The sequence below is a fragment of the Oncorhynchus kisutch genome, linkage group LG27 (genome assembly GCF_002021735.2).
Source record: "Oncorhynchus kisutch isolate 150728-3 linkage group LG27, Okis_V2, whole genome shotgun sequence".
NCBI classification, from domain to species: Eukaryota; Metazoa; Chordata; class Actinopteri; order Salmoniformes; family Salmonidae; genus Oncorhynchus; species Oncorhynchus kisutch.
In genome coordinates, this window is record NC_034200.2 from 4,971,275 (window position 1) to 4,994,040 (window position 22,766).

The 22,766-nt window shown below is 45.7% G+C and overlaps 1 protein-coding gene across 2 annotated transcripts in view; it reads right to left on the bottom strand.

Moving 5' to 3' along the window:
- Positions 1 to 22,766, bottom strand: part of LOC109871921 (kelch-like protein 24) — a 77,105-nt gene that overhangs the window by 11,397 nt on the left and 42,942 nt on the right. For both annotated transcript variants that reach the window (XM_031806799.1, XM_031806798.1), the window contains one exon: positions 9,686 to 9,874. In XM_031806799.1, coding sequence (XP_031662659.1) covers positions 9,686 to 9,874 — 189 coding nt within the window. The remainder of the gene's footprint in view (positions 1 to 9,685; positions 9,875 to 22,766) is intronic.

Sequence of the window (22,766 nt, forward strand, 5' to 3'; positions counted from 1 at the left end):
GAATAAATTATATAAATAAATACATTCATATTAAATAGAAAAAGAGCATCGGCCCAATGTGGGCAGCCTACATGGGGCCAATATTTTGGTCCGCATTGGGCCAATGTGGGTATGTTTGCTGGGAAAAGCTTTGTTCAGGCAAAGTGAGGGCTGTCTTCACCTAATATGGGCTGCCAACACTGGGCAAAACTGGGCCACACTCAATGCCTACGTGGAGTCGATGAACAAAGGCGCATTGGCCCAATATTGGCAGCCTACATAGGCAAACATTGTGCCAATGTGGACATGTTTGCTGGGAATGCATAGGATAATGAGATATAAAGCTATTCAACAATTAGAACCCAGCCCAAGTGTGACCCCTGTGCTACCTGAGACAGATTCAGAGACAGAGACACTGCAGCCTTTGTTGTCTGTGTCTGTGTGCATGTATCAGACACCACCAGTGGTTCAAAGAAGAGAATAGAGAAACCCTACTGCCACTCTAATTCCAGGAGATATGATTGTCCTAGATTTTGAGTTCAGTTTACATCCAGGCTCCAGCCACCTAACCAACAAAGGCTGTCTGGAGTCTCCATAGGGGGTGTTCCTTACAGTAGATAAACACAGCATCCTGCATGTCTGTGGAAAGCCCTGTCTGCTCTCTGTAAATTTGATATACAGTAAAATGTATGTTCAAGACTACTGTCTAATTTAACAGCATCTCAAACCACACTATTCTGTATTGACTAACTTCTAAGGCTCTAATTTTTTATCCTCTGGCAAATGCCTGCCACCAATAATTTCAGTCTTTGTGTGTCCTCAAACTTAAAGCTTCTCCTTTAAATAACGCCCCACACATTTCTAATAGTATAGGCTAAAATGGGGAATATTCAAGACATAATATCACTAATATTGTTTAACTTCACTGTATTCTGTGCTCACTAAACATCGTCAAAACAAAGGAGATGATCTGGGACTTCAGGAAACAGCAGAGGAAGCACTCCACTATCCACATGGAAGAGATAGCAGTGGAGAAGGTGGAAAGTTTTAAGTTCCTGGGTGTACACATCACAGACAAATTGAAATGGTCCACCCACACAGACAGTGTGGTGAAGAAGGCGCAACAGCGCCTCTTCAAGCTAAGGAGGCTGAAGAAATTTGACTTGTCACCCAAAACCCTGACAAACTTCTACAGATGCACAATCGAGAGCATCCCATCAGGCTGAATCACAGCCTGGTACGGCAACTGCACCGCTCTCAACTGCAAGGCTCTCCAGAGGGTCTCCAGAGGTCTGCACAACGCATCACCGGGGGCAAACCACCTGCCCTCCATGACACCTACACCACCCGATGTCACAGGAAGGCCAAAAAGATCATCAAGGACAACAACCACCCGAGCCACTGCCTGTTCACACCGCTATCATCCAGAAGGCGAGGTCAGTACAGGTGCATCAAAGCTGGGACCGAGAGACTGAAAAACAGCTTCTATTTCAAGGCCACCAGACTGCTTAACAGCAATCACTAACTCAGACAGGCTGCTGCCTACAATCACTGGACACTTTAATAAATGGATCACTAGTCACTTTAAACAATTCCAATTTAAATGATTCCACTTTAATAATGTTTACATATCTTACATTACCCATATCAAATGTACAGTTGAAGTCGGAAGCTTACATACACCTAAGCCAAATACATTTAAACCAGTATTTCACAATTCCGGACATTTAATCCTAGTAAAATTTCCCTGTCTTAGGTCACGTTGGGTGAATTTTGGCCCATTCCTCCTGACAGAGCTGGTGTAACGGAGTCAGGTTTGTAGGCCTCCTTGCTCGCACACGCTCTTCCAGTTCTGCCCACAAATGTTAAATGTTCTATGGGATTGAGGTCAGGGCTTTGTGGTGGCTATTCCAATAGCTTGACTTTGTTGTCCATAATCCATTTTTCCACAACTTTGGAAGTATGCTTGGGGTCATTGTCCATTTGGAAGACCCATTTGCAACCAAGCTTTAACTTCCTGACTGATGTCTTGAGATGTTGCTTCAATATATCCACAAAATTTGTCATTTTCCTACCATCTACCATCTACCGTCATTTTCCTAAGCCATCTATTTGTGAAGAGCACCAGTCGCTCCTGCAGCAAAGCACCCTCACAACATGATGCTGCCACCCCCGTGCTTTACGGTTGGGATGGTGTTCTTCGGCTGGCAAGCCTACCCCAAACATAACGATGGTCATTATGGCCAATCAGTTCTATTTTTGTTTCATCAGACCAGAGGACATTTCTCCAAAAAGTATGATCGTTGTCCCTATGTGCAGTGGCAAACCGTAGTCTGACTTTTTTATGGCGGTTTTGGAGCAGTGGCTTCTTCCTTGCTGAGTGGCCTTTCAGCTTATGTCGATATAGGACTCGTTTTTACTGTGGATATAGATACTTTTGTACCTGTTTCCTCCCGCATCTTCACAAGGTCCTTTGCTGTTGTTCTGGGATTGATTTAAACTTTTCGCATCAAATACATTCATCTCTAGGAGACCGAACGCGTCTCCTTCCTGAGCGGAATGACAGCTGCGTGGTCCCATGGTGTTTATACTTGCATACTATTGTTTGTACAGATGAACGTGGTACCATCAGGAATTTGGAAATTTATCCCAATGAGGAACCAGACTTGTGGAGGTCTACCATTTTCTTCTGAGGGCTTGGCTGATTTCTTTTGATTTTCCCATGATGTCAAGCAAAGAGGCACTGAGTTTGAAGGTAGGCCTTGAAATATATCCACAGGTACACCTCCAATTGACTCGAATGATGTCATTAGCCTATCAGAAACTTCTAAAGCCATGACATTTTCTGGAATTTTCCAAGCTGTTTAAAGGCACAGTCAATTTAGTTTATGTAAACTTCTGACCCGCTGGAATTGTGATACAGTGAATTATAAGTGAAATAATCTGTCTGCAAACAATTGTTGAACACATTTATTGTGTCATGCACAAAGTAGATGTCCTAACCGACTTGCCAAAACTATAGTTTGTTAACAAGAAATTTGTGGAGTGGTTGAAAAACGAGTTTTAATGACTACAACATTAGTGTATGTAAACTTCCGACTTCAACTGTATATACTGTATTTTATACCATCTATTGCACCTTGCCTATGCTGCTTGGCCATCGCTCATCCATATACTTATATGTACATATTCTCATTCACCACTTTAAATTTGTGTGTATTAGTTAGTTGTTGGGGAATTTTTAGATTACTTGTTAGATATTACTGCACTGTCGGAACTAGAATAACAAGCATTTCTGCTAACCATGTGTATGTGACCAAAACATTTTGATTGGATTTGATCCATTATGACCACCACTGTTGTCTTGGCCCTTCACTAGTCCTCCATCTAGCTATAGGTAGGTGTGGTGATATACCTTGCCTAGTCCTCCATCCTCCCTCCAGCTATAGGGCCATTCCCAAGACCCCGTCCTCTCTCTAACTATAGGTAGGTGTGGTGATATACCTTGCCTAGTCCTCCATCCAGCTATAGGGCCATTCCCTAGTCCTCCGTCATCCATCCAACTATGGGGAGGTGTGGTGACATACCTTGCCTAGTCCTCCATCCTCCCTCCAGCTATAGGGCCATTCCCTAGTCCTCCGTCCTCCCTCCAACTATGGGGAGGTGTGGTGATATACCTTGCCTAGTCCTCCATCCTCCCTCCAGCTATAGGGCCATTCCCTAGTCCTCCGTCCTCCCTCCAACTATGGGGAGGTGTGGTGATATACCTTGCCTAGTCCTCCATCCTCCCTCCAGCTATAGGGCCATTCCCTAGTCCTCCATCCTCCCTCCAACTATGGGGAGGTGTGGTGATATACCTTGCCTAGTCCTCCATCCTCCCTCCAGCTATAGGGCCATTCCCTAGTCCTCCGTCCTCCCTCCAACTATGGGGAGGTGTGGTGATATACCTTGCCTAGTCCTCCATCCAGCTATAGGGCCATTCCCTAGTCCTCCGTCCTCCCTCCAACTATGGGGAGGTGTGGTGATATTGCTCTCTGTCGGATGTCACAACACCTCCAATGACAACTGATGAACTATAAAAGGTATCTCATTAAACCTCTTTAAAATATTGCCTATTTTAACATGGAAAACATGGTATAACTCATCTGACTCTGGTATCACTCGCTGTACTTGATCTGAATAAACCTCCACCTTATTCAACCCTTGTGTTGTAATGTCAGTCTGGGTTATTAGACAGTGTTATTGGACCGAGGTGTAGCGTAGGCGCAAATCTCACAAGTACTTGATTCCAAAATCAAATTCCCTGTTTACTGTTATGAATGTATAAGGGGAGGGGTGGTGATGGTGGAGACAGAGGGTTGTTGATGTACTGTATAAGCGTAACTGTTATGAACTGTGGAAAGAATTTCCTCTTGAATGACAAATAAGGACAGTAAAGGTAAGTCAATAACATTCATTCATTACTATGATTTTTTTTTTTTTTTTTTTTTTTTTTTTTTAAATTCACATTTTTTTAACCAGGTAGGCTAGTTGAGAACAAGTTCTCATTTGCAACTGCGACCTGGCCAAGATAAAGCATAGCAGTGTGAACAGACAACACAGAGTTACACATGGAGTAAACAATTAACAAGTCAGTAACACAGTAGAAAAAAAAGGGGGAGTCTATATACAATGTGTGCAAAAGGCATGAGGAGGTAGGCGAATAATTACAATTTTGCAGATTAACACTGGAGTGATAAATGATCAGACGGTCATGTACAGGTAGAGATATTGGTGTGCAAAAGAGCAGAAAAGTAAATAAATAAAAACAGTATGGGGATGAGGTAGGTGAAAATGGGTGGGCTATTTACCAATAGACTATGTACAGCTGCAGCGATCGGTTAGCTGCTCAGATAGCTGATGTTTGAAGTTGGTGAGGGAGATAAAAGTCTCCAACTTCAGCGATTTTTGCAATTCGTTCCAGTCACAGGCAGCAGAGTACTGGAACGAAAGGCGGCCAAATGAGGTGTTGGCTTTAGGGATGATCAGTGAGATACACCTGCTGGAGCGCGTGCTACGGATGGGTGTTGCCATCGTGACCAGTGAACTGAGATAAGGCAGAGTTTTACCTAGCATGGACTTGTAGATGACCTGGAGCCAGTGGGACTGGCGACGAATATGTAGCGAGGGCCAGCCGACTAGAGCATACAAGTCGCAGTGGTGGGTGGTATAAGGTGCTTTAGTGACAAAACGGATGGCACTGTGATAGACTGCATCCAGTTTGCTGAGTAGAGTGTTGGAAGCCATTTTGTAGATGACATCGCCGAAGTCGAGGATCGGTAGGATAGTCAGTTTTACTAGGGTAAGCTTGGCGGCGTGAGTGAAGGAGGCTTTGTTGCGGAATAGAAAGCCGACTCTTGATTTGATTTTTGATTGGAGATGTTTGATATGAGTCTGGAAGGAGAGTTTGCAGTCTAGCCAGACACCTAGGTACTTATAGATGTCCACATATTCAAGGTCGGAACCATCCAGGGTGGTGATGCTAGTCGGGCATGCGGGTGCATGCAGCGATCGGTTGAAAAGCATGCATTTGGTTTTACTAGCGTTTAAGAGCAGTTGGAGGCCACGGAAGGAGTGTTGTATGGCATTGAAGCTCGTTTGGAGGTTAGATAGCACAGTGTCCAATGACGGGCCGAAAGTATATAGAATGGTGTCGTCTGCGTAGAGGTGGATCAGGGAATCGCCCGCAGCAAGAGCAGCATCATTGATATATACAGAGAAAAGAGTCGGCCCGAGAATTGAACCCTGTGGCACCCCCATAGAGACTGCCAGAGGACCGGACAGCATGCCCTCCGATTTGACACACTGAACTCTGTCTGCAAAGTAATTGGTGAACCAGGCAAGGCAGTCATCCAAAAAACCGAGGCTACTGAGTCTGCCGATAAGAATATGGTGATTGACAGAGTCGAAAGCCTTGGCAAGGTCGATGAAGACGGCTGCACAGTACTGTCTTTTATCGATGGCGGTTATGATATCGTTTAGTACCTTGAGTGTGGCTGAGGTGCACCCGTGACCGGCTCCGAAACCAGATTGCACAGCGGAGAAGGTACGGTGGGATTCGAGATGGTCAGTGACCTGTTTGTTGACTTGGCTTTCGAAGACCTTAGATAGGCAGGGCAGGATGGATATAGGTCTGTAACAGTTTGGGTCCAGGGTGTCTCCCCCTTTGAAGAGGGGGATGACTGCGGCAGGTTTCCAATCCTTGGGGATCTCAGACGATATGAAAGAGAGGTTGAACAGGCTGGTAATAGGGCGGCGGATAGTTTCAGAAATAGAGGGTCCAGATTGTCAAGCCCAGCTGATTTGTACGGGTCCAGGTTTTGCAGCTCTTTCAGAACATCTGCTATCTGGATTTGGGTAAAGGAGAACCTGGAGAGGCTTGGGCGAGGAGCTGCGGGGGGGGGGGCGGCGCTGTTGGCCGAGGTTGGAGTAGCCAGGCGGAAGGCATGGCCAGCCGTTGAGAAATGCTTATTGAAGTTTTCGATAATCATGGATTTATCGGTGGTGACCGTGTTACCTAGCCTCAGTGCAGTGGGCAGCTGGGAGGAGGTGCTCTTGTTCTCCATGGACTTCAGTGTCCCAGAACTTTTTGGAGTTGGAGCTACAGGATGCAAACTTCTGCCTGAAGAAGCTGGCCTTAGCTTTCCTGACTGACTGCGTGTATTGGTTCCTGACTTCCCTGAACAGTTGCATATCACGGGGACTATTCGATGCTATTGCAGTCCGCCACAGGATGTTTTTGTGCTGGTCGAGGGCAGTCAGGTCTGGAGTGAACCAAGGGCTGTATCTGTTCTTAGTTCTGCATTTTTTGAACGGAGCATGCTTATCTAAAATGGTGAGGAAGTTACTTTTAAAGAATGACCAGGCATCCTCAACTGACGGGATGAGGTCAATGTCCATCCAGGATACCCGGGCCAGGTCGATTAGAAAGGCCTGCTCACAGAAGTGTTTTAGGGAGCGTTTGACAGTGATGAGGGGTGGTCGTTTGACTGCGGCTCCGTAGCGGATACAGGCAATGAGGCAGTGATCGCTGAGATCCTGGTTGAAGACAGCGGAGGTGCATTTGGAGGGCCAGTTGGTCAGGATGACATCTATGAGGGTGCCCTTGTTTACAGAGTTAGGGTTGTACCTGGTGGGTTCCTTGATGATTTGTGTGAGATTGAGGGCATCTAGCTTAGATTGTAGGACTGCCGGGGTGTTAAGCATATCCCAGTTTAGGTCACCTAACAGAACAAACTCTGAAGCTAGATGGGGGGCGATCAATTCACAAATGGTGTCCAGGGCACAGTTGGGAGCTGAGGGGGGTCGGTAGCAGGCGGCAACAGTGAGAGACTTATTTCTGGAGAGAGTAATTTTCTAAATTAGTAGTTCGAACTGTTTGGGTATGGACCTGGAAAGTATGACATTACTTTGCAGGCTATCTCTGCAGTAGACTGCAACTCCTCCCCCTTTGGCAGTTCTATCTTGACGGAAGATGTTATAGTTGGGTATGGAAATCTCTGAATTTTTGGTGGCCTTGCTGAGCCAGGATTCAGACACAGCAAGGACATCAGGGTTAGCAGAGTGTGCTAAAGCAGTGAGTAAAACAAACTTAGGGAGGAGGCTTCTGATGTTGACATGCATGAAACCAAGGCTTTTTCGATCACAGAAGTCAACAAATGAGGGTGCCTGGGGACATGCAGGGCCTGGGTTTACCTCCACATCACCCGCGGAACAGAGAAGGAGTAGTATGAGGGTGCGGCTAAAGGCTATCAAAACTGGTCGCCTAGAGCGTTGGGGACAGAGAATAAGAGGAGCAGGTTTCTGGGCATGGTAGAATATATTCAGGGCATAATGCGCAGACAGGGGTATGGTGGGGTGCGGGTACAGTGGAGGTAAGCCCAGGCACTGGGTGATGATGAGAGAGGTTGTATCTCTGGACATGCTGGTTGTAATGGGTGAGGTCACCGCATGTGTGGGAGGTGAGACAAAGGAGTTATCAGGGGTATGAAGAGTGGAACTAGGGGCTCCATTGTGAACTAAAACAATGATAACTAACCTGAACAACAGTATACAAGGCATATTGACATTTGAGAGAGGCATACAGCGAGGCATACAGTAATCACAGGTGTTGAATTGGGAAAGCTAGCTAAAACAGTAGGTGAGACAACAACAGCTAATCAGCTAGCACAACAACAGCAGGTAAAATGGCGTTGACTAGGCAACGGGGCCAACAGATAAAACAAACAAGCAGAATGGAGTACCGTGATTAATGGACAGTCCAGTGTGCATCAGCTATGTAGCCAAGAGATCAGTGTCCATGGGGCAGCGGTGGATGGGGCAGAGAAGCTGGACTGGCGAGTGTTATCCAGGTTAAAAAAAACTAACAATGACTAAATAGCTTGTAGCTAGTTAGCTGGTTAGCTTCTGGAGGTTCTTGAGTGTGTTCTAAAAATTAAAAATAATAGCGATTCCGTATCACATTGGGTGAGGCAGGTTTCCGGAAGGTATAAACAAATTAAAAATCAAAAAGAGATAGAAAGTAAATATGGGTCCAGTGAGTGTTTGGGGCGCGGCGATTCAGACGGTTAGCAGGCCTGTGCTAACAAGCTAACAGTTCGTAGGCCCGGGCTAAACAAGGTAGCAGTTAGTGGACCGGAGCTAGACAAGCTAGCAGTTAGCAGGCCGAATTAGCAAGCAGGGAGATAGCGAGGGCTAGAGAGTTAGCCTTTGGGGGACGTCGCGATGGGGTGAGTCTGTTTATTCGATTCATGCGGTGACATCGATAGACCGGTCGTGGGCCCGGGTATTGTAGCCCAGGAGTATGCTACGGTGGTAGCATAGGTGCTCTGGCCGGGCTAGCTTCAAGCTAAGTGGGTGGAAACGCTAGCCAGGAGTAATCATCCGGGGTTGCGGTTTAGCTAGATAGCTAGTTGTGAAGATCCAGCTGAAAAATTTTCAGTTTGCGGTGGGAATCCGGGGATGAAAAATAAATAGGTCCGTTATGCTCTGGTTAGAGTCGCGTTGTTCGAACTGGCGAGAGCTTTCCGAGCTAAAGGTTAGCTGATGACCGGTTAGCTGAAGACCGCTAGCATAGCTGGTGGTTAGCTGGCTAGCTTCAGTTGAGGGGTTCCGGTTCCGAAGTAAATATAAATACTTTAGGAAAAATAGCTACATTGGTGAGGCGGGTTGCAGGAGAGTATTTGGAAGCTTAGGTTTAGCAAAGTGTTTTTAAAGAGATATGCGAAGAAAAATATGTAAAAAAAGAAAAAGAAACGATATATACAAGGGACACGACAGGACGACTTACTGCTACTGCTACGCCATCTTGGATCATGGGGGGCCTGAGTTTACCTCCACATCACCCACGGAACAGAGAAGGAGTAGTATGAGGGTGCGGCTAAAGGCTATCAAAACTGGTCGCCTAGAGCGTTGGGGACAGAGAATAAGAGGAGCAGGTTTCTGGGCATGGTAGAATATATTCAGGGCATAATGCGCAGACAGGGGTATGGTGGGGTGCGGGTACAGCGGAGGTATAGATTTATAGGTTGATATCTAAAAGGTATGGTGTGTATCAAACCTTTTATATTATCCATGATTATCTAACGTGTGTGGTGTATCTACGAAAGTTTAAGGTGCATCTTAGCCAGTTATCCATGTGTATGGTGTACCCTATGGGTCTACCCACCTTATCAGAGCAAGTGTTGTCATCTGGCCCTCCCCCGATGACAAAGAGCTTCCCAGCACAGCTGGACACGGCCGGAGAACTGACCGCCTCCTTCATGGGAGCCACCTCTGTCCAGCGGTTAGAGAAGGAGTCATAGCACTCCACACTGCTCAGACGACTCTGACCGTCATACCCTCCCACTGCATAGACCTGTACAGAGAACACACATATAATCACAGTGGTTAGAACAATATTGATTCGCTTGGCATTGGCTACAATGCACAAACACCTCTGAATTCCCCTGCCAAGAGTGCTCAACCTGTGCACACACAAAATCCTACTCATTCAAGGGTTTTTCTTTATTTTACTATTTTCTAGATTGTAGAATAATAGTGAAGAAATCAGAACTATGAATAAACGCATATGGAATCACGCAGTAACCAAAAAAGTGTTAAACAAATCAAAACATATTTTATATTTGAGATTCTTCAAATGGCCACCCTTTGCCTTGATTACAGCTTTGCACACTCTTGGCATTCTCTCAACCAGCTTCATGAGGTAGTCACCTGGAACGCATTTCAATTAACATGTGTGCCTTGTTATAAGTTAATTGACCTTCATTGAAATGCATTCCAGGTGACTACCTCATGAAGCGGGTTGAGAGAATGACAAGAGTGTGCAACAAGGCAAAGGGTGGCTACTTTGAAGGATCTCAAATATATCGTATATTTTGTTTATATTTGTTTAACACTTCTTTGGTTACTGGTACTGTATGACACATACGAACACACGCACCCATGCATGCACAGTGCCTTTGTCTGTGGCATAGAGACAGGTTTGTCTACAAGAAGCCACTGTTCCATGTGTGTATACCAGTTCCTGCATCTTGAGGTAGAACCAGTCAATCCAGTAAACGGTATAAGATGACCTAATTCATGCTTTAAAAAAAAAAAAATACTTTATTTAACCAGGTAGGCCAGTTGAGAACAAGTTCTCATTTACAACTGCGGCCTGGCCAAGATAAAGCAAAGCAGTGCGACATCAACAACAACACAGAGTTACACATGGAATAAACAAACGTACAGTCCAATAACACAATAGAAAAGTCTATATACAATGTGTGCAAATGAAGTAAGATTAGGGAGGTAAAGCAATAAATAGGCCATAGTGGCGAATTTACAATTTAGCATTAACACTGGAGCGATAGATGTGCAGAAGATGAATGTGCAAGTAGAGATACTGGGGTGCAAAGGCACAACAAAATAAATAACAGTATGGGGATAAGGTAGTTGGGCGGGGCTATTTACAGATAGGCTATGTCCCGGTGCAATGATCTGTAAGCTGCTCTGACAGCTGATACTTAAAGTTAGTGAGGGAGATATGGGTCTCCAGCTTCAGTGATTTTTGCATTTCGTTCCAGTCATTGGCAGCAGAGAACTGGAAGGAAAGGAGCCAGACGAGGAAATGGCTTTGGGGATGACCAGTGAAATATTCCTGCTGGAGTGAGTGCTACGGGTGTGTGCTGTTATGGTGACCAGTGAGCTAAGATAAGGCTGGGCTTTACCTAGCAAAGACTTATAGATGACCTGGAGCCAGTGGGTTTGGCGAAGAATATGAAGCGAGGGCCAGCCAACGAGAGCCAGCCAACGAGAGCATACAGGTCGTAGTGGTGGGTAGTATATGGGGCTTTGGTAACAAAACGCATGACACTGTGATAGACTGCATCCAATTAGCTGAGTAGAGTGTGGAGGCTATTTTGTAAATGACATCGCCGAAGTCAAGGATAGTCAGTTTTTACGAGGGTATGTTTGGCAGCATGAGTGAAGGATGCTTTGTTGCGAAACAGAAAGCTGATTCTTGATTTCATTTTGGATTGGAGATGCTTAATGTGAGTCTGGAAAGAGAGTTTATAGTCTAACCAGACACCTAGGTATTTGTAGTTGTCCACATATTCTAAGTCAGAAGCGTCCAGAGTAGTGATGCTAGATGGGGGGCAGATGCAGGCAGTGATCGGTTGAAAAGCATGCATTTAGTTTTACTTGCATTTAAGAGCAGTTGGAGGCCACGGAAGGAGAGTTGTATGGCATTGAAGCTCATCTGGAGGTTAGTTAACACAGTGTCCAAAGAAGGACCAGAAGTATACAGAATGGTATCGTCTGCGTAGAGGTGGATCAGAGAATCACCAGCAGCAAGAGCGACATCATTGATGTATACAGAGAAAAGAGTCGGCCTGAGAATTGAACCCTGTGGTACCCCTATAGAGACTGCCAGAGGTCCGGACAACAGGCCCTCCGATTTGACACACTAAACTCTGTCTGAGAGTAGTTGGTGAACCAGGCGAGGCAGTCATTTGAGAAACCAACTATATATGACTTTATTACAACTGGCACCATAACACTCATATTTCTGTGTGTGTCACAGGTAATATATGAAAGACATAGCAGACAGTAATCACATCAGATGAACTAGCTCTTCAACTCAATCACACTACACCGCGTATGCACGCGCATGCACATTCACACATACATCCAATTTCCAAATTCCGTTCTGGAATGGATGGCTGATTTAAACTCATTTCATGTTCAGAACCTTTGAATGCGAATTCATTGGGTTTCACATATCTTTCACCCGAGTCATTCATGTATAATCGCAGTTTTCCGTGAAATAGCATGAGAACATTGTTTAGTCAACAATACATCAGATAATGATGGGCTCACCATTTAGTCATTTTAACTACCATTTAATCCAATAGCAAAAAATACACATTTCAAAACGGTTCTTTTTGAACTGCTGAATAGAAAGAATTGTCAATGGTAAATAAGATTTTCCATGTAGTATTTGACTAAAACTTGACAGTCCCCTGGCGGTTGATGTTAATGGGTTCAAAGCATATAAATTCAGGAAGGTAGAGGAAAAACTGAAGGATCTGGATGGGTGCCAGAGAGACAGAGCAGACAGTGACTGGTTCAACTGATATACAAACACATCAACACGTCTCTTATGCAACCTGTTGCCTCTTGGCTGTTCCTGCCTCTCTTCTACATAGGCAGGTGAGCAGGTAGAGAGGGAGGGAGATCGCGAGGGAGGACGAGGGGGGGTGGAGGTAGAGAGGAAGAGAGAAATAGGAATAAAGGAAAGAGACAGAGACTTGTTATTGTGAGAGGCCGCCGTAGGCAGACCTGGCTATCAAAAGAAGACAGGCTATGTGAACACTGCCCACAAAATGAGGTGGAAACTGAGCTGCCAAATATATGACCATATTAGAGACACATATTTCCCTCAGATCAGACAGATCCACAAAGAATTTGAAAAACAAACCCAATTTTGATAAACTCCCATATCTACTGGGTGAAATACCACAGTGTGACAATCCCAGCAAGCAAGATTTGAGACCTGTTGCCGCAAGCAAAAGGCAACCAGTGAAGAACAAACACCATTGTAAATACCATTGTAAATACAATCCATTTTTATTTTCCCTTTTGAAATTGAACTATTTGCACATCGTTACAACACTGTATATAGACATAATATGACATTTGAAATGTCTTTATTCTTTTGGAACTTCTGTGAGTGTAATGTTTACTGTTCATTTTTATTGTTTATTTCACTTTTGTTTATTATCTACTTCACTTGCTTTGGCAGTGTTAACAAATGTTTCCTATGACAAAAAAGCCGTTAAATAAAATTGAATTGAACTAGACACTTCTAGAGAAACAGAAAGGTAAGCGGGAGACAAATAAAGGACAAAGAGATGGGGGAGGAGGCAGAGAGCGGGAAAGAGAAATGAGAGGGAAGCAGACCGGACACCTAGCTATTTGCATAGCAAACACCCCTGTTTCCCCTCCATCTCACATAATCTCCTTAAAGAAATGCAACAGATATGACTCACAGAAGATATATAGTATGTACACAGAACAAAAACATAAAACGCAACATGCAACAATTTCATAGATTATACTGAGTTACAGTTCATATAAGGAAATCAGTCGATTGGGAATACTGATATGCATCTGTTGGCCATAGATACCTTAAAAAAGGTATGGGTGTGGATCAGAAAACCAGTCAGTATCTGGTGTGACAATCATTTGCCTCACACATCTCCTTTGCATAGAGTTGATCAGGTGGAGTGTTGACGAATCCAGAGCATCCCAAAAATGCTCAATAGGTGACATACCTTGGAAGAACTGGGGCTTTTGCAGCTTCCAGGAATTAATGTACAGAGGTGATGGGGGCCGAAGAATGGCACGACAATGGGCCTCAGGATCTCATCACTGTTCCTCTGTGCATTCAAATTGCAACCGATAAAATGCATTGTGTTTGTTGTCCGTAGCTTATGCCTGTCCATATCATAACCCCACCGCCACCATGGGGCACTCTGTTCACAACACCGACATCTGCCCAGTACAGTTGAAACCGGGATTCATCAATGAAGAACACACTTCTCCAGCGTGCCAGTGGCCATCAAAGGTGAGCATTTGCCCACTGAAGTCAGATACAATGCCAAACTGCAGTCAGGTCAAGACCCTCCCGTTAAAACTTGAGACATCTGTGGCATTGAGTGGTATGACAAATCTTCACATTTAGAGTGGCCTTTTATTGTCCCAACACAAGGTGCACCTGTGTAATGATCATGCTGTTTAAACAGCTTCTTGACATGCCACAGTGACTCGGTCAATAAGAAAGTGGTCAGATGAAGCAGATGCTAAGCTAAAGGACTGTTTTGCTAGCACAGACTGGAATATGTTCCGGGGATTCTTCCGATGGCATCGATGAGTCACTGGCTTCATCAATAAGTGCCTCAATTACGTCGTCCCCACAGTGACCGTACGTACCCCAACCAGAAGCCATGGATTACAGGCAACATCCGCACTGAGCTAATGGCTAGAGCTGCCGCTTCCCGGAAGCTTATAAGAAATCCCGCTATGCCCTTTGACGAACCATGAAACAGGCAAAGCTTCAATACAGGACTATGATTGAAACGTACTACACCGGTTCCAATGCTTGTTGGACGTGGCAGGGCTTGCAAAATATTACAGACTTACAAAGGGAAGCATAGCCGCGAGCTGCCCAGTAACAGCTAAATTACTTCTATGCTGGCTTCGAGGCAAGTAGCACTGAAACATGCATGAGAGCATCAGCTGTTCTGGACAACTGTGTGATCACGCTCTCCGCAGCTGATGAGCTGTGAGTAAGACCTTTAAACAGGGCCAGACGGATATCCAGGATGTGTACTCGGAGCATGTGCTGACCAAATGTCAAGTGTCTTCACTGAAATTTTAAACCTGTCCCTGACTGAGTCTAATAGCAACATGTTTCAAGCAGACCACCATAGTCCCTGTACCCAAGAACACTAAGGTAACCTGCCTAAATGACTACTGACCCGTAGCACTCATGTCTGTAGCCATGAAGTGCCTTGAAAGGTTGGTCATGGCTCACATCAACAATATTATCCCAGAAACCCTAGACCCACTCCAATTTGCATACCGCCCCAACAGATCCACAAATGATGCAATCTCTTTAACTCAACACTGCCCTTTCCCACCTGGACAAAAGAAACACCTATGTGAGAATGCTATTCATTGACTACAGTTCAGCGTTCAACACCATAGTGCCCTCAAAGCTAATCACTAAGCTAAGGACTAAACACCTCCCTCTGCAACTGGATCCTGGACTTCCTGGCAGGCCTAACCCAGGTGGTAAGAGTAGGTAACAACACATCTGCCACGCTGCTCCTCAACACGAGGGTCCCTCAGGCACGACTCCAACACCATCATCAAGTATGCCGATGACAAAACAGTGGAAGGCCTGGTCACCATCAACGATGAGACAGCCTATAGGGAGGAGGTCAAAGACCTGGCCGTGTAGTGCCAGGACAACAAACTCTCCCTCAACATGATCAAGACAACGGAGACGATTGTGGACTACAGGAAAAGGAGGACTGAGCAAACCCCCATTCTCATCGACAGGGATGTAGTTGAGCAGGTTGAGAGCTTCAAGTTCCTTGGTGTCCACATCACCAACAAACTAGAATGGTCTAAACACACTAAGACAGTTGTGAAGAGGGCACGAGAAATCCTATTACCCCTCAGGATACTGAAAAGATTTGGCATGGGTCTTCAGATCCTCAAAAGGTTCTACAGCTGCACTATCGAGAGCATCCTGGCGGGTTGCATCACTGCCTGGTATGGCAACTGCTCAGCCTCCAACCGCAAGGCACTACAGAGGGTAGTGCATACGGCCCAGTATATCACTGGGGCCAAGCTTCCTGCCATCCAGGACCTCTATTCCAGGCGGTGTCGGAGGAAGCCACCCTAGTCATAGACTGTTCTCTCTGCTACCGCACGGCAAGCTGTACCGGAGCGCCAAGTCTAGGTCCAAAGGCTTCTTAACAGCTTCTACCCCCTAGCCATGAGACAGCTAATCAAAGGGCTACCCAGACTATTTGCATTGCCCCCCCCCCCTTTACACTGCTGCTACTACTATCTGTTTATTAACTATGCATAGACACTTTAATAACTCTACCTACATGTACATATTACCTCAATTACCTCAACTAACCAGTGCCCCCGCACATGACTCTGTACCGGCACCCCCTGTATATAATTATTTGTTAGATTTATTTATTTTTTAATTACTTAACACTTTCTTAAAACTTCTTAAAGCATTGTTGGTTAAGGGCTGGTAAGTAAGCATTTCACTGTAATGTCTACACCTGTGGTATTTGGTGCATGTGTCAAATCCTATTTGATTTGATCTACCCCTCTTAGACTTGCTTTCGATGAGAATAAAATATCTATAACTCAACTTTCGATGTGAATTTGTTTGGGTCGCCCAAGAAGTTACATATTGTGGCTTTAATGGTTTCACAAGAATAACTTGATAACTTAGAGTTCTAAGGTTCTATCTGAAACAATATTGAATGGTGTCAGCTATTTTATTATTTTTTAACTTGATATCATTTTGTTATATTTGATGACTTCATTATTTAATTCCAAGTAATCATCTCATCGTTTTAGAGCTGTGCCTATGCTGTCTGACAAATTCACAATTTCAGTAGTTCTTCAAAGTAAATAAGGTATACTTTTATGACTGCTGAATGCCAACAGTCAATCAATTAGATCATGGATTTTCAGGTAGATATGGACTATATATACACAAAAGTATGTGGACACCCCTTGGATTTGTGGATTTGGCTATTTCAGCCAAACCCGTTGCTGACCGGTGTATAAAACCAAGCACACAGCCATGCAATCTCCATAGGAAACATTGGCTGTAGAATGGCCCGTATTGTAGAGCTCTGTGACTTTCAACGTGGCACTGTCATAGGATGTCACCATTCCTACTAGTCAGTTTTTAACATTTCTGCGCTGCTAAAGCTGCCGGGGTCATCTAAGTGCTGTTATTGTGAAGTGGAAACATGTAGGAGCAACAACGGATCAGCCGCCAAATGGTAAGTTTGATGGATGCCAGGAGAACGCTACCTGCCCCAATGCATAGTGCTAACTGTTAAGTTTGGTGGTGGAGGAATAATGGCCTGGGGCTGTTTTTCATGGTTTAGGCTAGGCCCTTTAGTTCCAGTGAAGGGAAATCTTAATGCTACTTACAATGACATTCTAGTAGATTCTATGCTTCCCAATTGAGATAGTTTGGGGTGAGTTGGACCGCAGAGTTAAGGAAAAGCAGCCAACAAGTGCTCAGCATATGTGGGAACTCCTTCAAGACTGTTGGAAAATCATTCCTAATGAAGCTGGTTGAGAGAATGCCAAGAGTGTGCAAAGCTGTCATCAAGGCAAACGGTGGCTATTTTGAAGAATTTCAAATTTAAAATATGTTTTGATTTGTGTAACACTTTTTTGGTTACTACATGATTCCATATGTGTTACTTCATAGTATCGATGTCTTCACTATTATTCTACAATGTAGAAAATAATACAAAATTAAGAAAAATCCTTGAATGAGTAGGTGTTCAAAGTGGTACTGTAAAAAAAACTGATATTTCGGATAATCGCTCAGCACTAATACACACACAGCTGTTTGCGGATGCACATACCGTGACATCTCTGTTGACATGCTTTCACTGGAATATGCAAATGACAACAGCATGTGGTTTGAAAAACTGCTCCAGAGCACTCAGGACCTCAGACTGGGGCAAAGTTTCACCTTCCAACAGGACAATGACACTAAGCACACAGCCAAGACAAAGCAGGAGTGGCTTTGGGACAAGTCTCTGAATGTCCTTGAGTGACCAAGCCAAGCCCGGACTTGAACCCGATCAAAAATCTTTGGAGAGAACTAAAGAAAGTTATACAGCGACGCTCCCCATCCAACCTGACAGAGCTCGAGAGGATCTACAGAAGAAGACTTCATACCCAAGAAGACTCGAGGCTGTAATCGCTGCCAAAGGTGCTTCAACAAAGTACTGACTAAATGGTCTAATCTGAATACTTAAGTAAATGTCATATTTCAGTTTTTCATTTCTAAAAACCTTTTTTTGTCATTATGGGGTATTGTGTGTAGATTGATGAGGGAAAACATTTTTATGTTTATGTTTATTTTAGAATAACATAATGTGGAAAAAGTCAAGGGGTCTGAATACTTTCTGAATGCAATGTATTTCAACAGATGTAATTGTAGCTTTGCTACCTAATGTTTACCTTCCCCTAAAACTATAAAGTCTATCTTCATTTCATAGCATTTATTAGTACATTTTAAAGACCATCATTAACCAAAACAAATGCTCACCACTTGTGTAACAATGTGTTCCTTAATATTATTCTTAATAGCATCCATGCTGTTATTACCTGGTATTATTAAAGTTGACAGTCTAATGACAAAATGAAGACAGTCAGTAACAGCATGACACAGCAGTATGTTGTGATTTGCATCGATGGCTCAAAACATACTTTCTCTGGCACGTACAGGGCCTGATTATGGCCAGCCTGCATTGGTCTAATCTTGACTATACCCTATAGGCCTGCCTTACCACAACACAATGAAGTAACCAGCTTCCCCCCCCCCCCCCCCCCCCCCCCCACACACACACACACACACACACACACACACACACACACACACCACAGCTAAACGGGCACACCAGAGCAATAAAATACAACTATAAAATACACAGGCATCAGAATATGGTAAAAACAACAGGTTTGATATGGTTTCCATTGAGTTTGGCATTTCTAGTTCTGTATAATAGGAGGATAGTGGTGAGAATAAGTCAGTATTCCAGTTACAGTCTGATCCAATTACATCTTTGCTTGTGAAAACCACTGGGTACAGAAGAAAACAAATACTAATAAATAGGAAACACTACACTACAGTACATTTGTTTCACTCCAATTCACCACACATTGTCAAGATGCAAGTAATGATCATGGTTTAAGATGGGGCGGAGACATGGGTTGAGTTCGAATTCCCATACTAGCATACTAATTTCAAAAACAGTCCTCCGTATGCATCATCTAATGCGCGATTGCATTGACTCCCTGTCACGCCTTGGTCTTAGTGTTTTGTGTTTTCGTTATATATTTGGTCAGGCCAGGGTGTGACAGGGGTTTACGTGTTGTATTTCGTATTGGGGTTTGTTGTATTTGGGATCGCGGCTGATTGTATAGGCTTGGCTGCCTGAGGCGGTTCTCAATCAGCTGTCAGGTGATTCTCGTTGCCTCTGATTGGGAACCGTATTTAGGTAGCCTGAGTTCGCTTTGTCTTTTGTGGGTGATTGTTCCTGTCTCTGTGTAGTGTTCACCAGATAGGCTGTATTAGGTTTCACGTTCCGTTTGTTGTTTTCGTATTTATCGTTATTTCATGTACCGTCACTTTTTTTATTAAAGATCATGATTAACCACCACGCTTGCATTTCGGTCCGACTCTCTCTCAACAAACGAAGAACGCCGTTACAGAATCACCCACCACACACGGACCGAGCAGCGTGGTAACAGGCAGCGACCGCAGGAAAAGCTAAAGGAGGACGTTATGGAGTATACGACGTGGGAAGAAATCGACAGGTGGGCGGCCGACCCAGAGAGAGTGCAGGAGCCCGCATGGGATTCGCTGGAACAGTGCGAAGAAGGCTATAGGCGAATGGAGTTGGAGAAACAGACACGGCGGCGCAGAGCGAAACCCGAGAGTCACCCCAAAAAATGTTTTGGGGGGGGGCTCAGAGGGAGAGTGGCTGAGTCAGGAGATGGACCTGAGCCAACTCTCCTTGTTTATCGTGAGGAGCCAAGGAGGAGACCAGAACCAGAGCCGGTGTTAGAGGTGAGCGAAGCAGAGACTGTGAAGGAGTTAATGGGGAAAGTGGAGTGGAGAGTAATGAGGGAGTTGCTAGCTTGGTGCTATAGATATCATATTCGTCCGACGGATCGTGTCGGGGATTTGATGGCACCTGAGTTAGCGCTCCATACTCGTCCTGAGGTGCGTGTTAGTCGGCTGGTGAAGTTGGTGCCAGCCTCACGCACCAGGCCTCCTGTGCACATCCCTAGCCTTGCACATCCTGTGCCACCTCCACACTCCAGCCCTCCGGCAGCAGCTCCCCGCACCAGGCTTCCTGTGCGTGTCCTCGCTCCAGTATCACCAGTGCCCGCACCACGCATCAGGCCTACAGTGCGCCTCGCCTCTCCTGCTCTGTCGGAGTCTCCCGCCTGTTCAGCACAGCCAGAGCCTTCCTTCCCTCCTGCGCTGTCGGAGTCTCCCGCCTGTTCAGCGCTATCAGAGCCTTCTCTCTCAACAGCGCTGCCGGAGCCTCCTGCCTGTTTGAAGCAGCCTGAGCTGCCAGTCTGCATGGAGCTGTCAGTCTGCAAAGAGCTGCCAGTCTGCAGGGAGCTGCCAGTCTGCAAGGAGCTGCCAGTCTGCAAGGAGCTGCCAGTCTGCAAGGAACTGCCAGTCTGCAGGGAGCTATCAGTCTGCAAGGAGCTGTCAGTCTGCAAGGAGCTGCCAGTCTGCAAGGAGCTGCCAGTCTGCAAGGAGCTGTCAGTCTGCATGAAGCAGCCAGATCTGTCAGTCTGCAAAGAGCTGTCAGTCTGCAAGGAGCTGTCAGTCTGCAAGGAGCTGTCAGTCTGCAGGGAGCGGTCAGTCTGCAAGGAGCTATCAGTCTGCAAGGAGCTGCCAGTCTGCAAGGAGCTGTCAGCCTGCATGGAGCAGTCAGAACTGTCAGTCTGCAAGGAGCTGCCAGTCTGCAAGGAGCTGCCAGTCTGCAAGGAGCTGCCAGTCTGCAAGGAGCTGCCAGTCTGCATGAAGCAGCCAGAGCTGTCAGTCTGCAAGGAGCTGCCAGTCTGCAAGGAGCTGCCAGTCTGCAAGGAGCTGTCAGTCTGCAAGGAGCTGTCAGCCTGCATGGAGCAGTCAGAGCTGTCAGTCTGCAGGGAGCTGTCAGTCTGCAAGGAGCTGTCAGTCTGCAAGGAGCTGCCAGTCTGCAAGGAGCTGCCAGTCTGCAAGGAGCTGTCAGTCTGCAAGGAGCTGTCAGCCTGCATGGAGCAGTCAGAGCTGTCAGTCTGTAAGGAGCTGCCAGTCTGCAGGGAGCTGTCAGTCTGCAGGGTGCTGTCAGCCTGCATGGAGCAGTCAGAGCTGTCAGTCTCCATGAAGCAGCCAGAGATGTCAGTCTGCTTAGAGCAGCTAGATCCGCCAGTCAACCAGAATCTTCCAGATCTGCTAGTCAACCTGAATCTTCCAGATCCGCCAGCCAGCCAGGATCTACCGGAGCTTACTACCTACCTGAGCTTCATCTCAGTACTGGGCTTCCTCTCAGTACTGGGCTTCCTCTCAGTACTGGGCTTCCTCTCAGTACTGGGCTTCCCCTCAGTTCCGGGCTGCCCCTCAGTTCCGGGCTGCCCCTCAGTTCCGGGCTGCCCCTCAGTCCCGAGCTGCCTCAGTCCCGAGCTGCCTCAGTCCGAGCTGCCCCTCAGTCCCGAGCTGCCCCTCAGTCCCGAGATGCCCCTCAGTCACGAGCTGCTCCTTAGTTCTGTGGGGTTCTGGGTGAGGACTATTAGGCCATGGTCGGCGGCGAGGGTGGATTATCCCAGGACGCGAAGGGGAGGAACGAGGACATTAATGAAGTGGGGTCCACGTGGGGTCCACGTCCCGAGGGGGGGGGGGGGGGGTTCTGTCACGCCTTGGTCTTAGTGTTTTGTGTTTTCGTTATATATTTGGTCAGGCCAGGGTGTGACAGGGGTTTACGTGTTGTATTTCGTATTGGGGGTTGTTGTATTTGGGATCGCGGCTGATTAGGGGTGTTGTATAGGCTTGGCTGCCTGAGGCGGTTCTCAATCAGCTGTCAGGTGATTCTCGTTGCCTCTGATTGGGAATCGTATTTAGGTAGCCTGAGTTCGCTTTGTCTTTTGTGGGTGATTGTTCCTGTCTCTGTGTAGTGTTCACCAGATAGGCTGTATTAGGTTTCACGTTCCGTTTGTTGTTTTCGTATTTATTTAGTTATTTCATGTATCGCCGTTTTCTTTATTAAAGATCATGATTAACCACCACGCTGCATTTCGGTCCGACTCTCTCTCAACAAACGAAGAATGCCGTTACACTCCCGTCACTCGTTCATTTTGGTACAGCGCGTCAATTTATCTGATTTTCAGCTGTTGCCGTGCACGTGAGTCAGGAAAGATGAGTGAATTCTACTAGATCAAACGCCGAAATGAGTATGCAGTTTAAGTATGTAGTACGCTAGTATGGGTCTTTTGGACACAACCATGGTGAAATATAATTGGATGGGACCAAATACGGTAGTTAGGCTTAGGAATCAGTTGCATGTAATCTGATTACAAACAAACTGTTATCAGTTACTTTTCAAGCAAAACATACTGCAATCAGATTACAGATACTTTTGAAAAACTATATGATTACTTCTTGGATTACTTTTAAATTCAGAAAGGATGTTAACGATAAAAATATATTAAAACACCATTCTATTTTGACATTCAATTCAGCATTGAAAAAATGTGCAAGTCTAAATTTGTTCCGGGCCTCCCGAGTGGCGCAGTGGTCTTAGGCACTACATCGCAGCACTAGCTGTGCCACTAGAGATCCTGGTTCGAGTCCAGGCTCTGTCGCCAGCCGCGACAGGGAGACCCATGGGTCGGTGCACAATTGGTCCAGC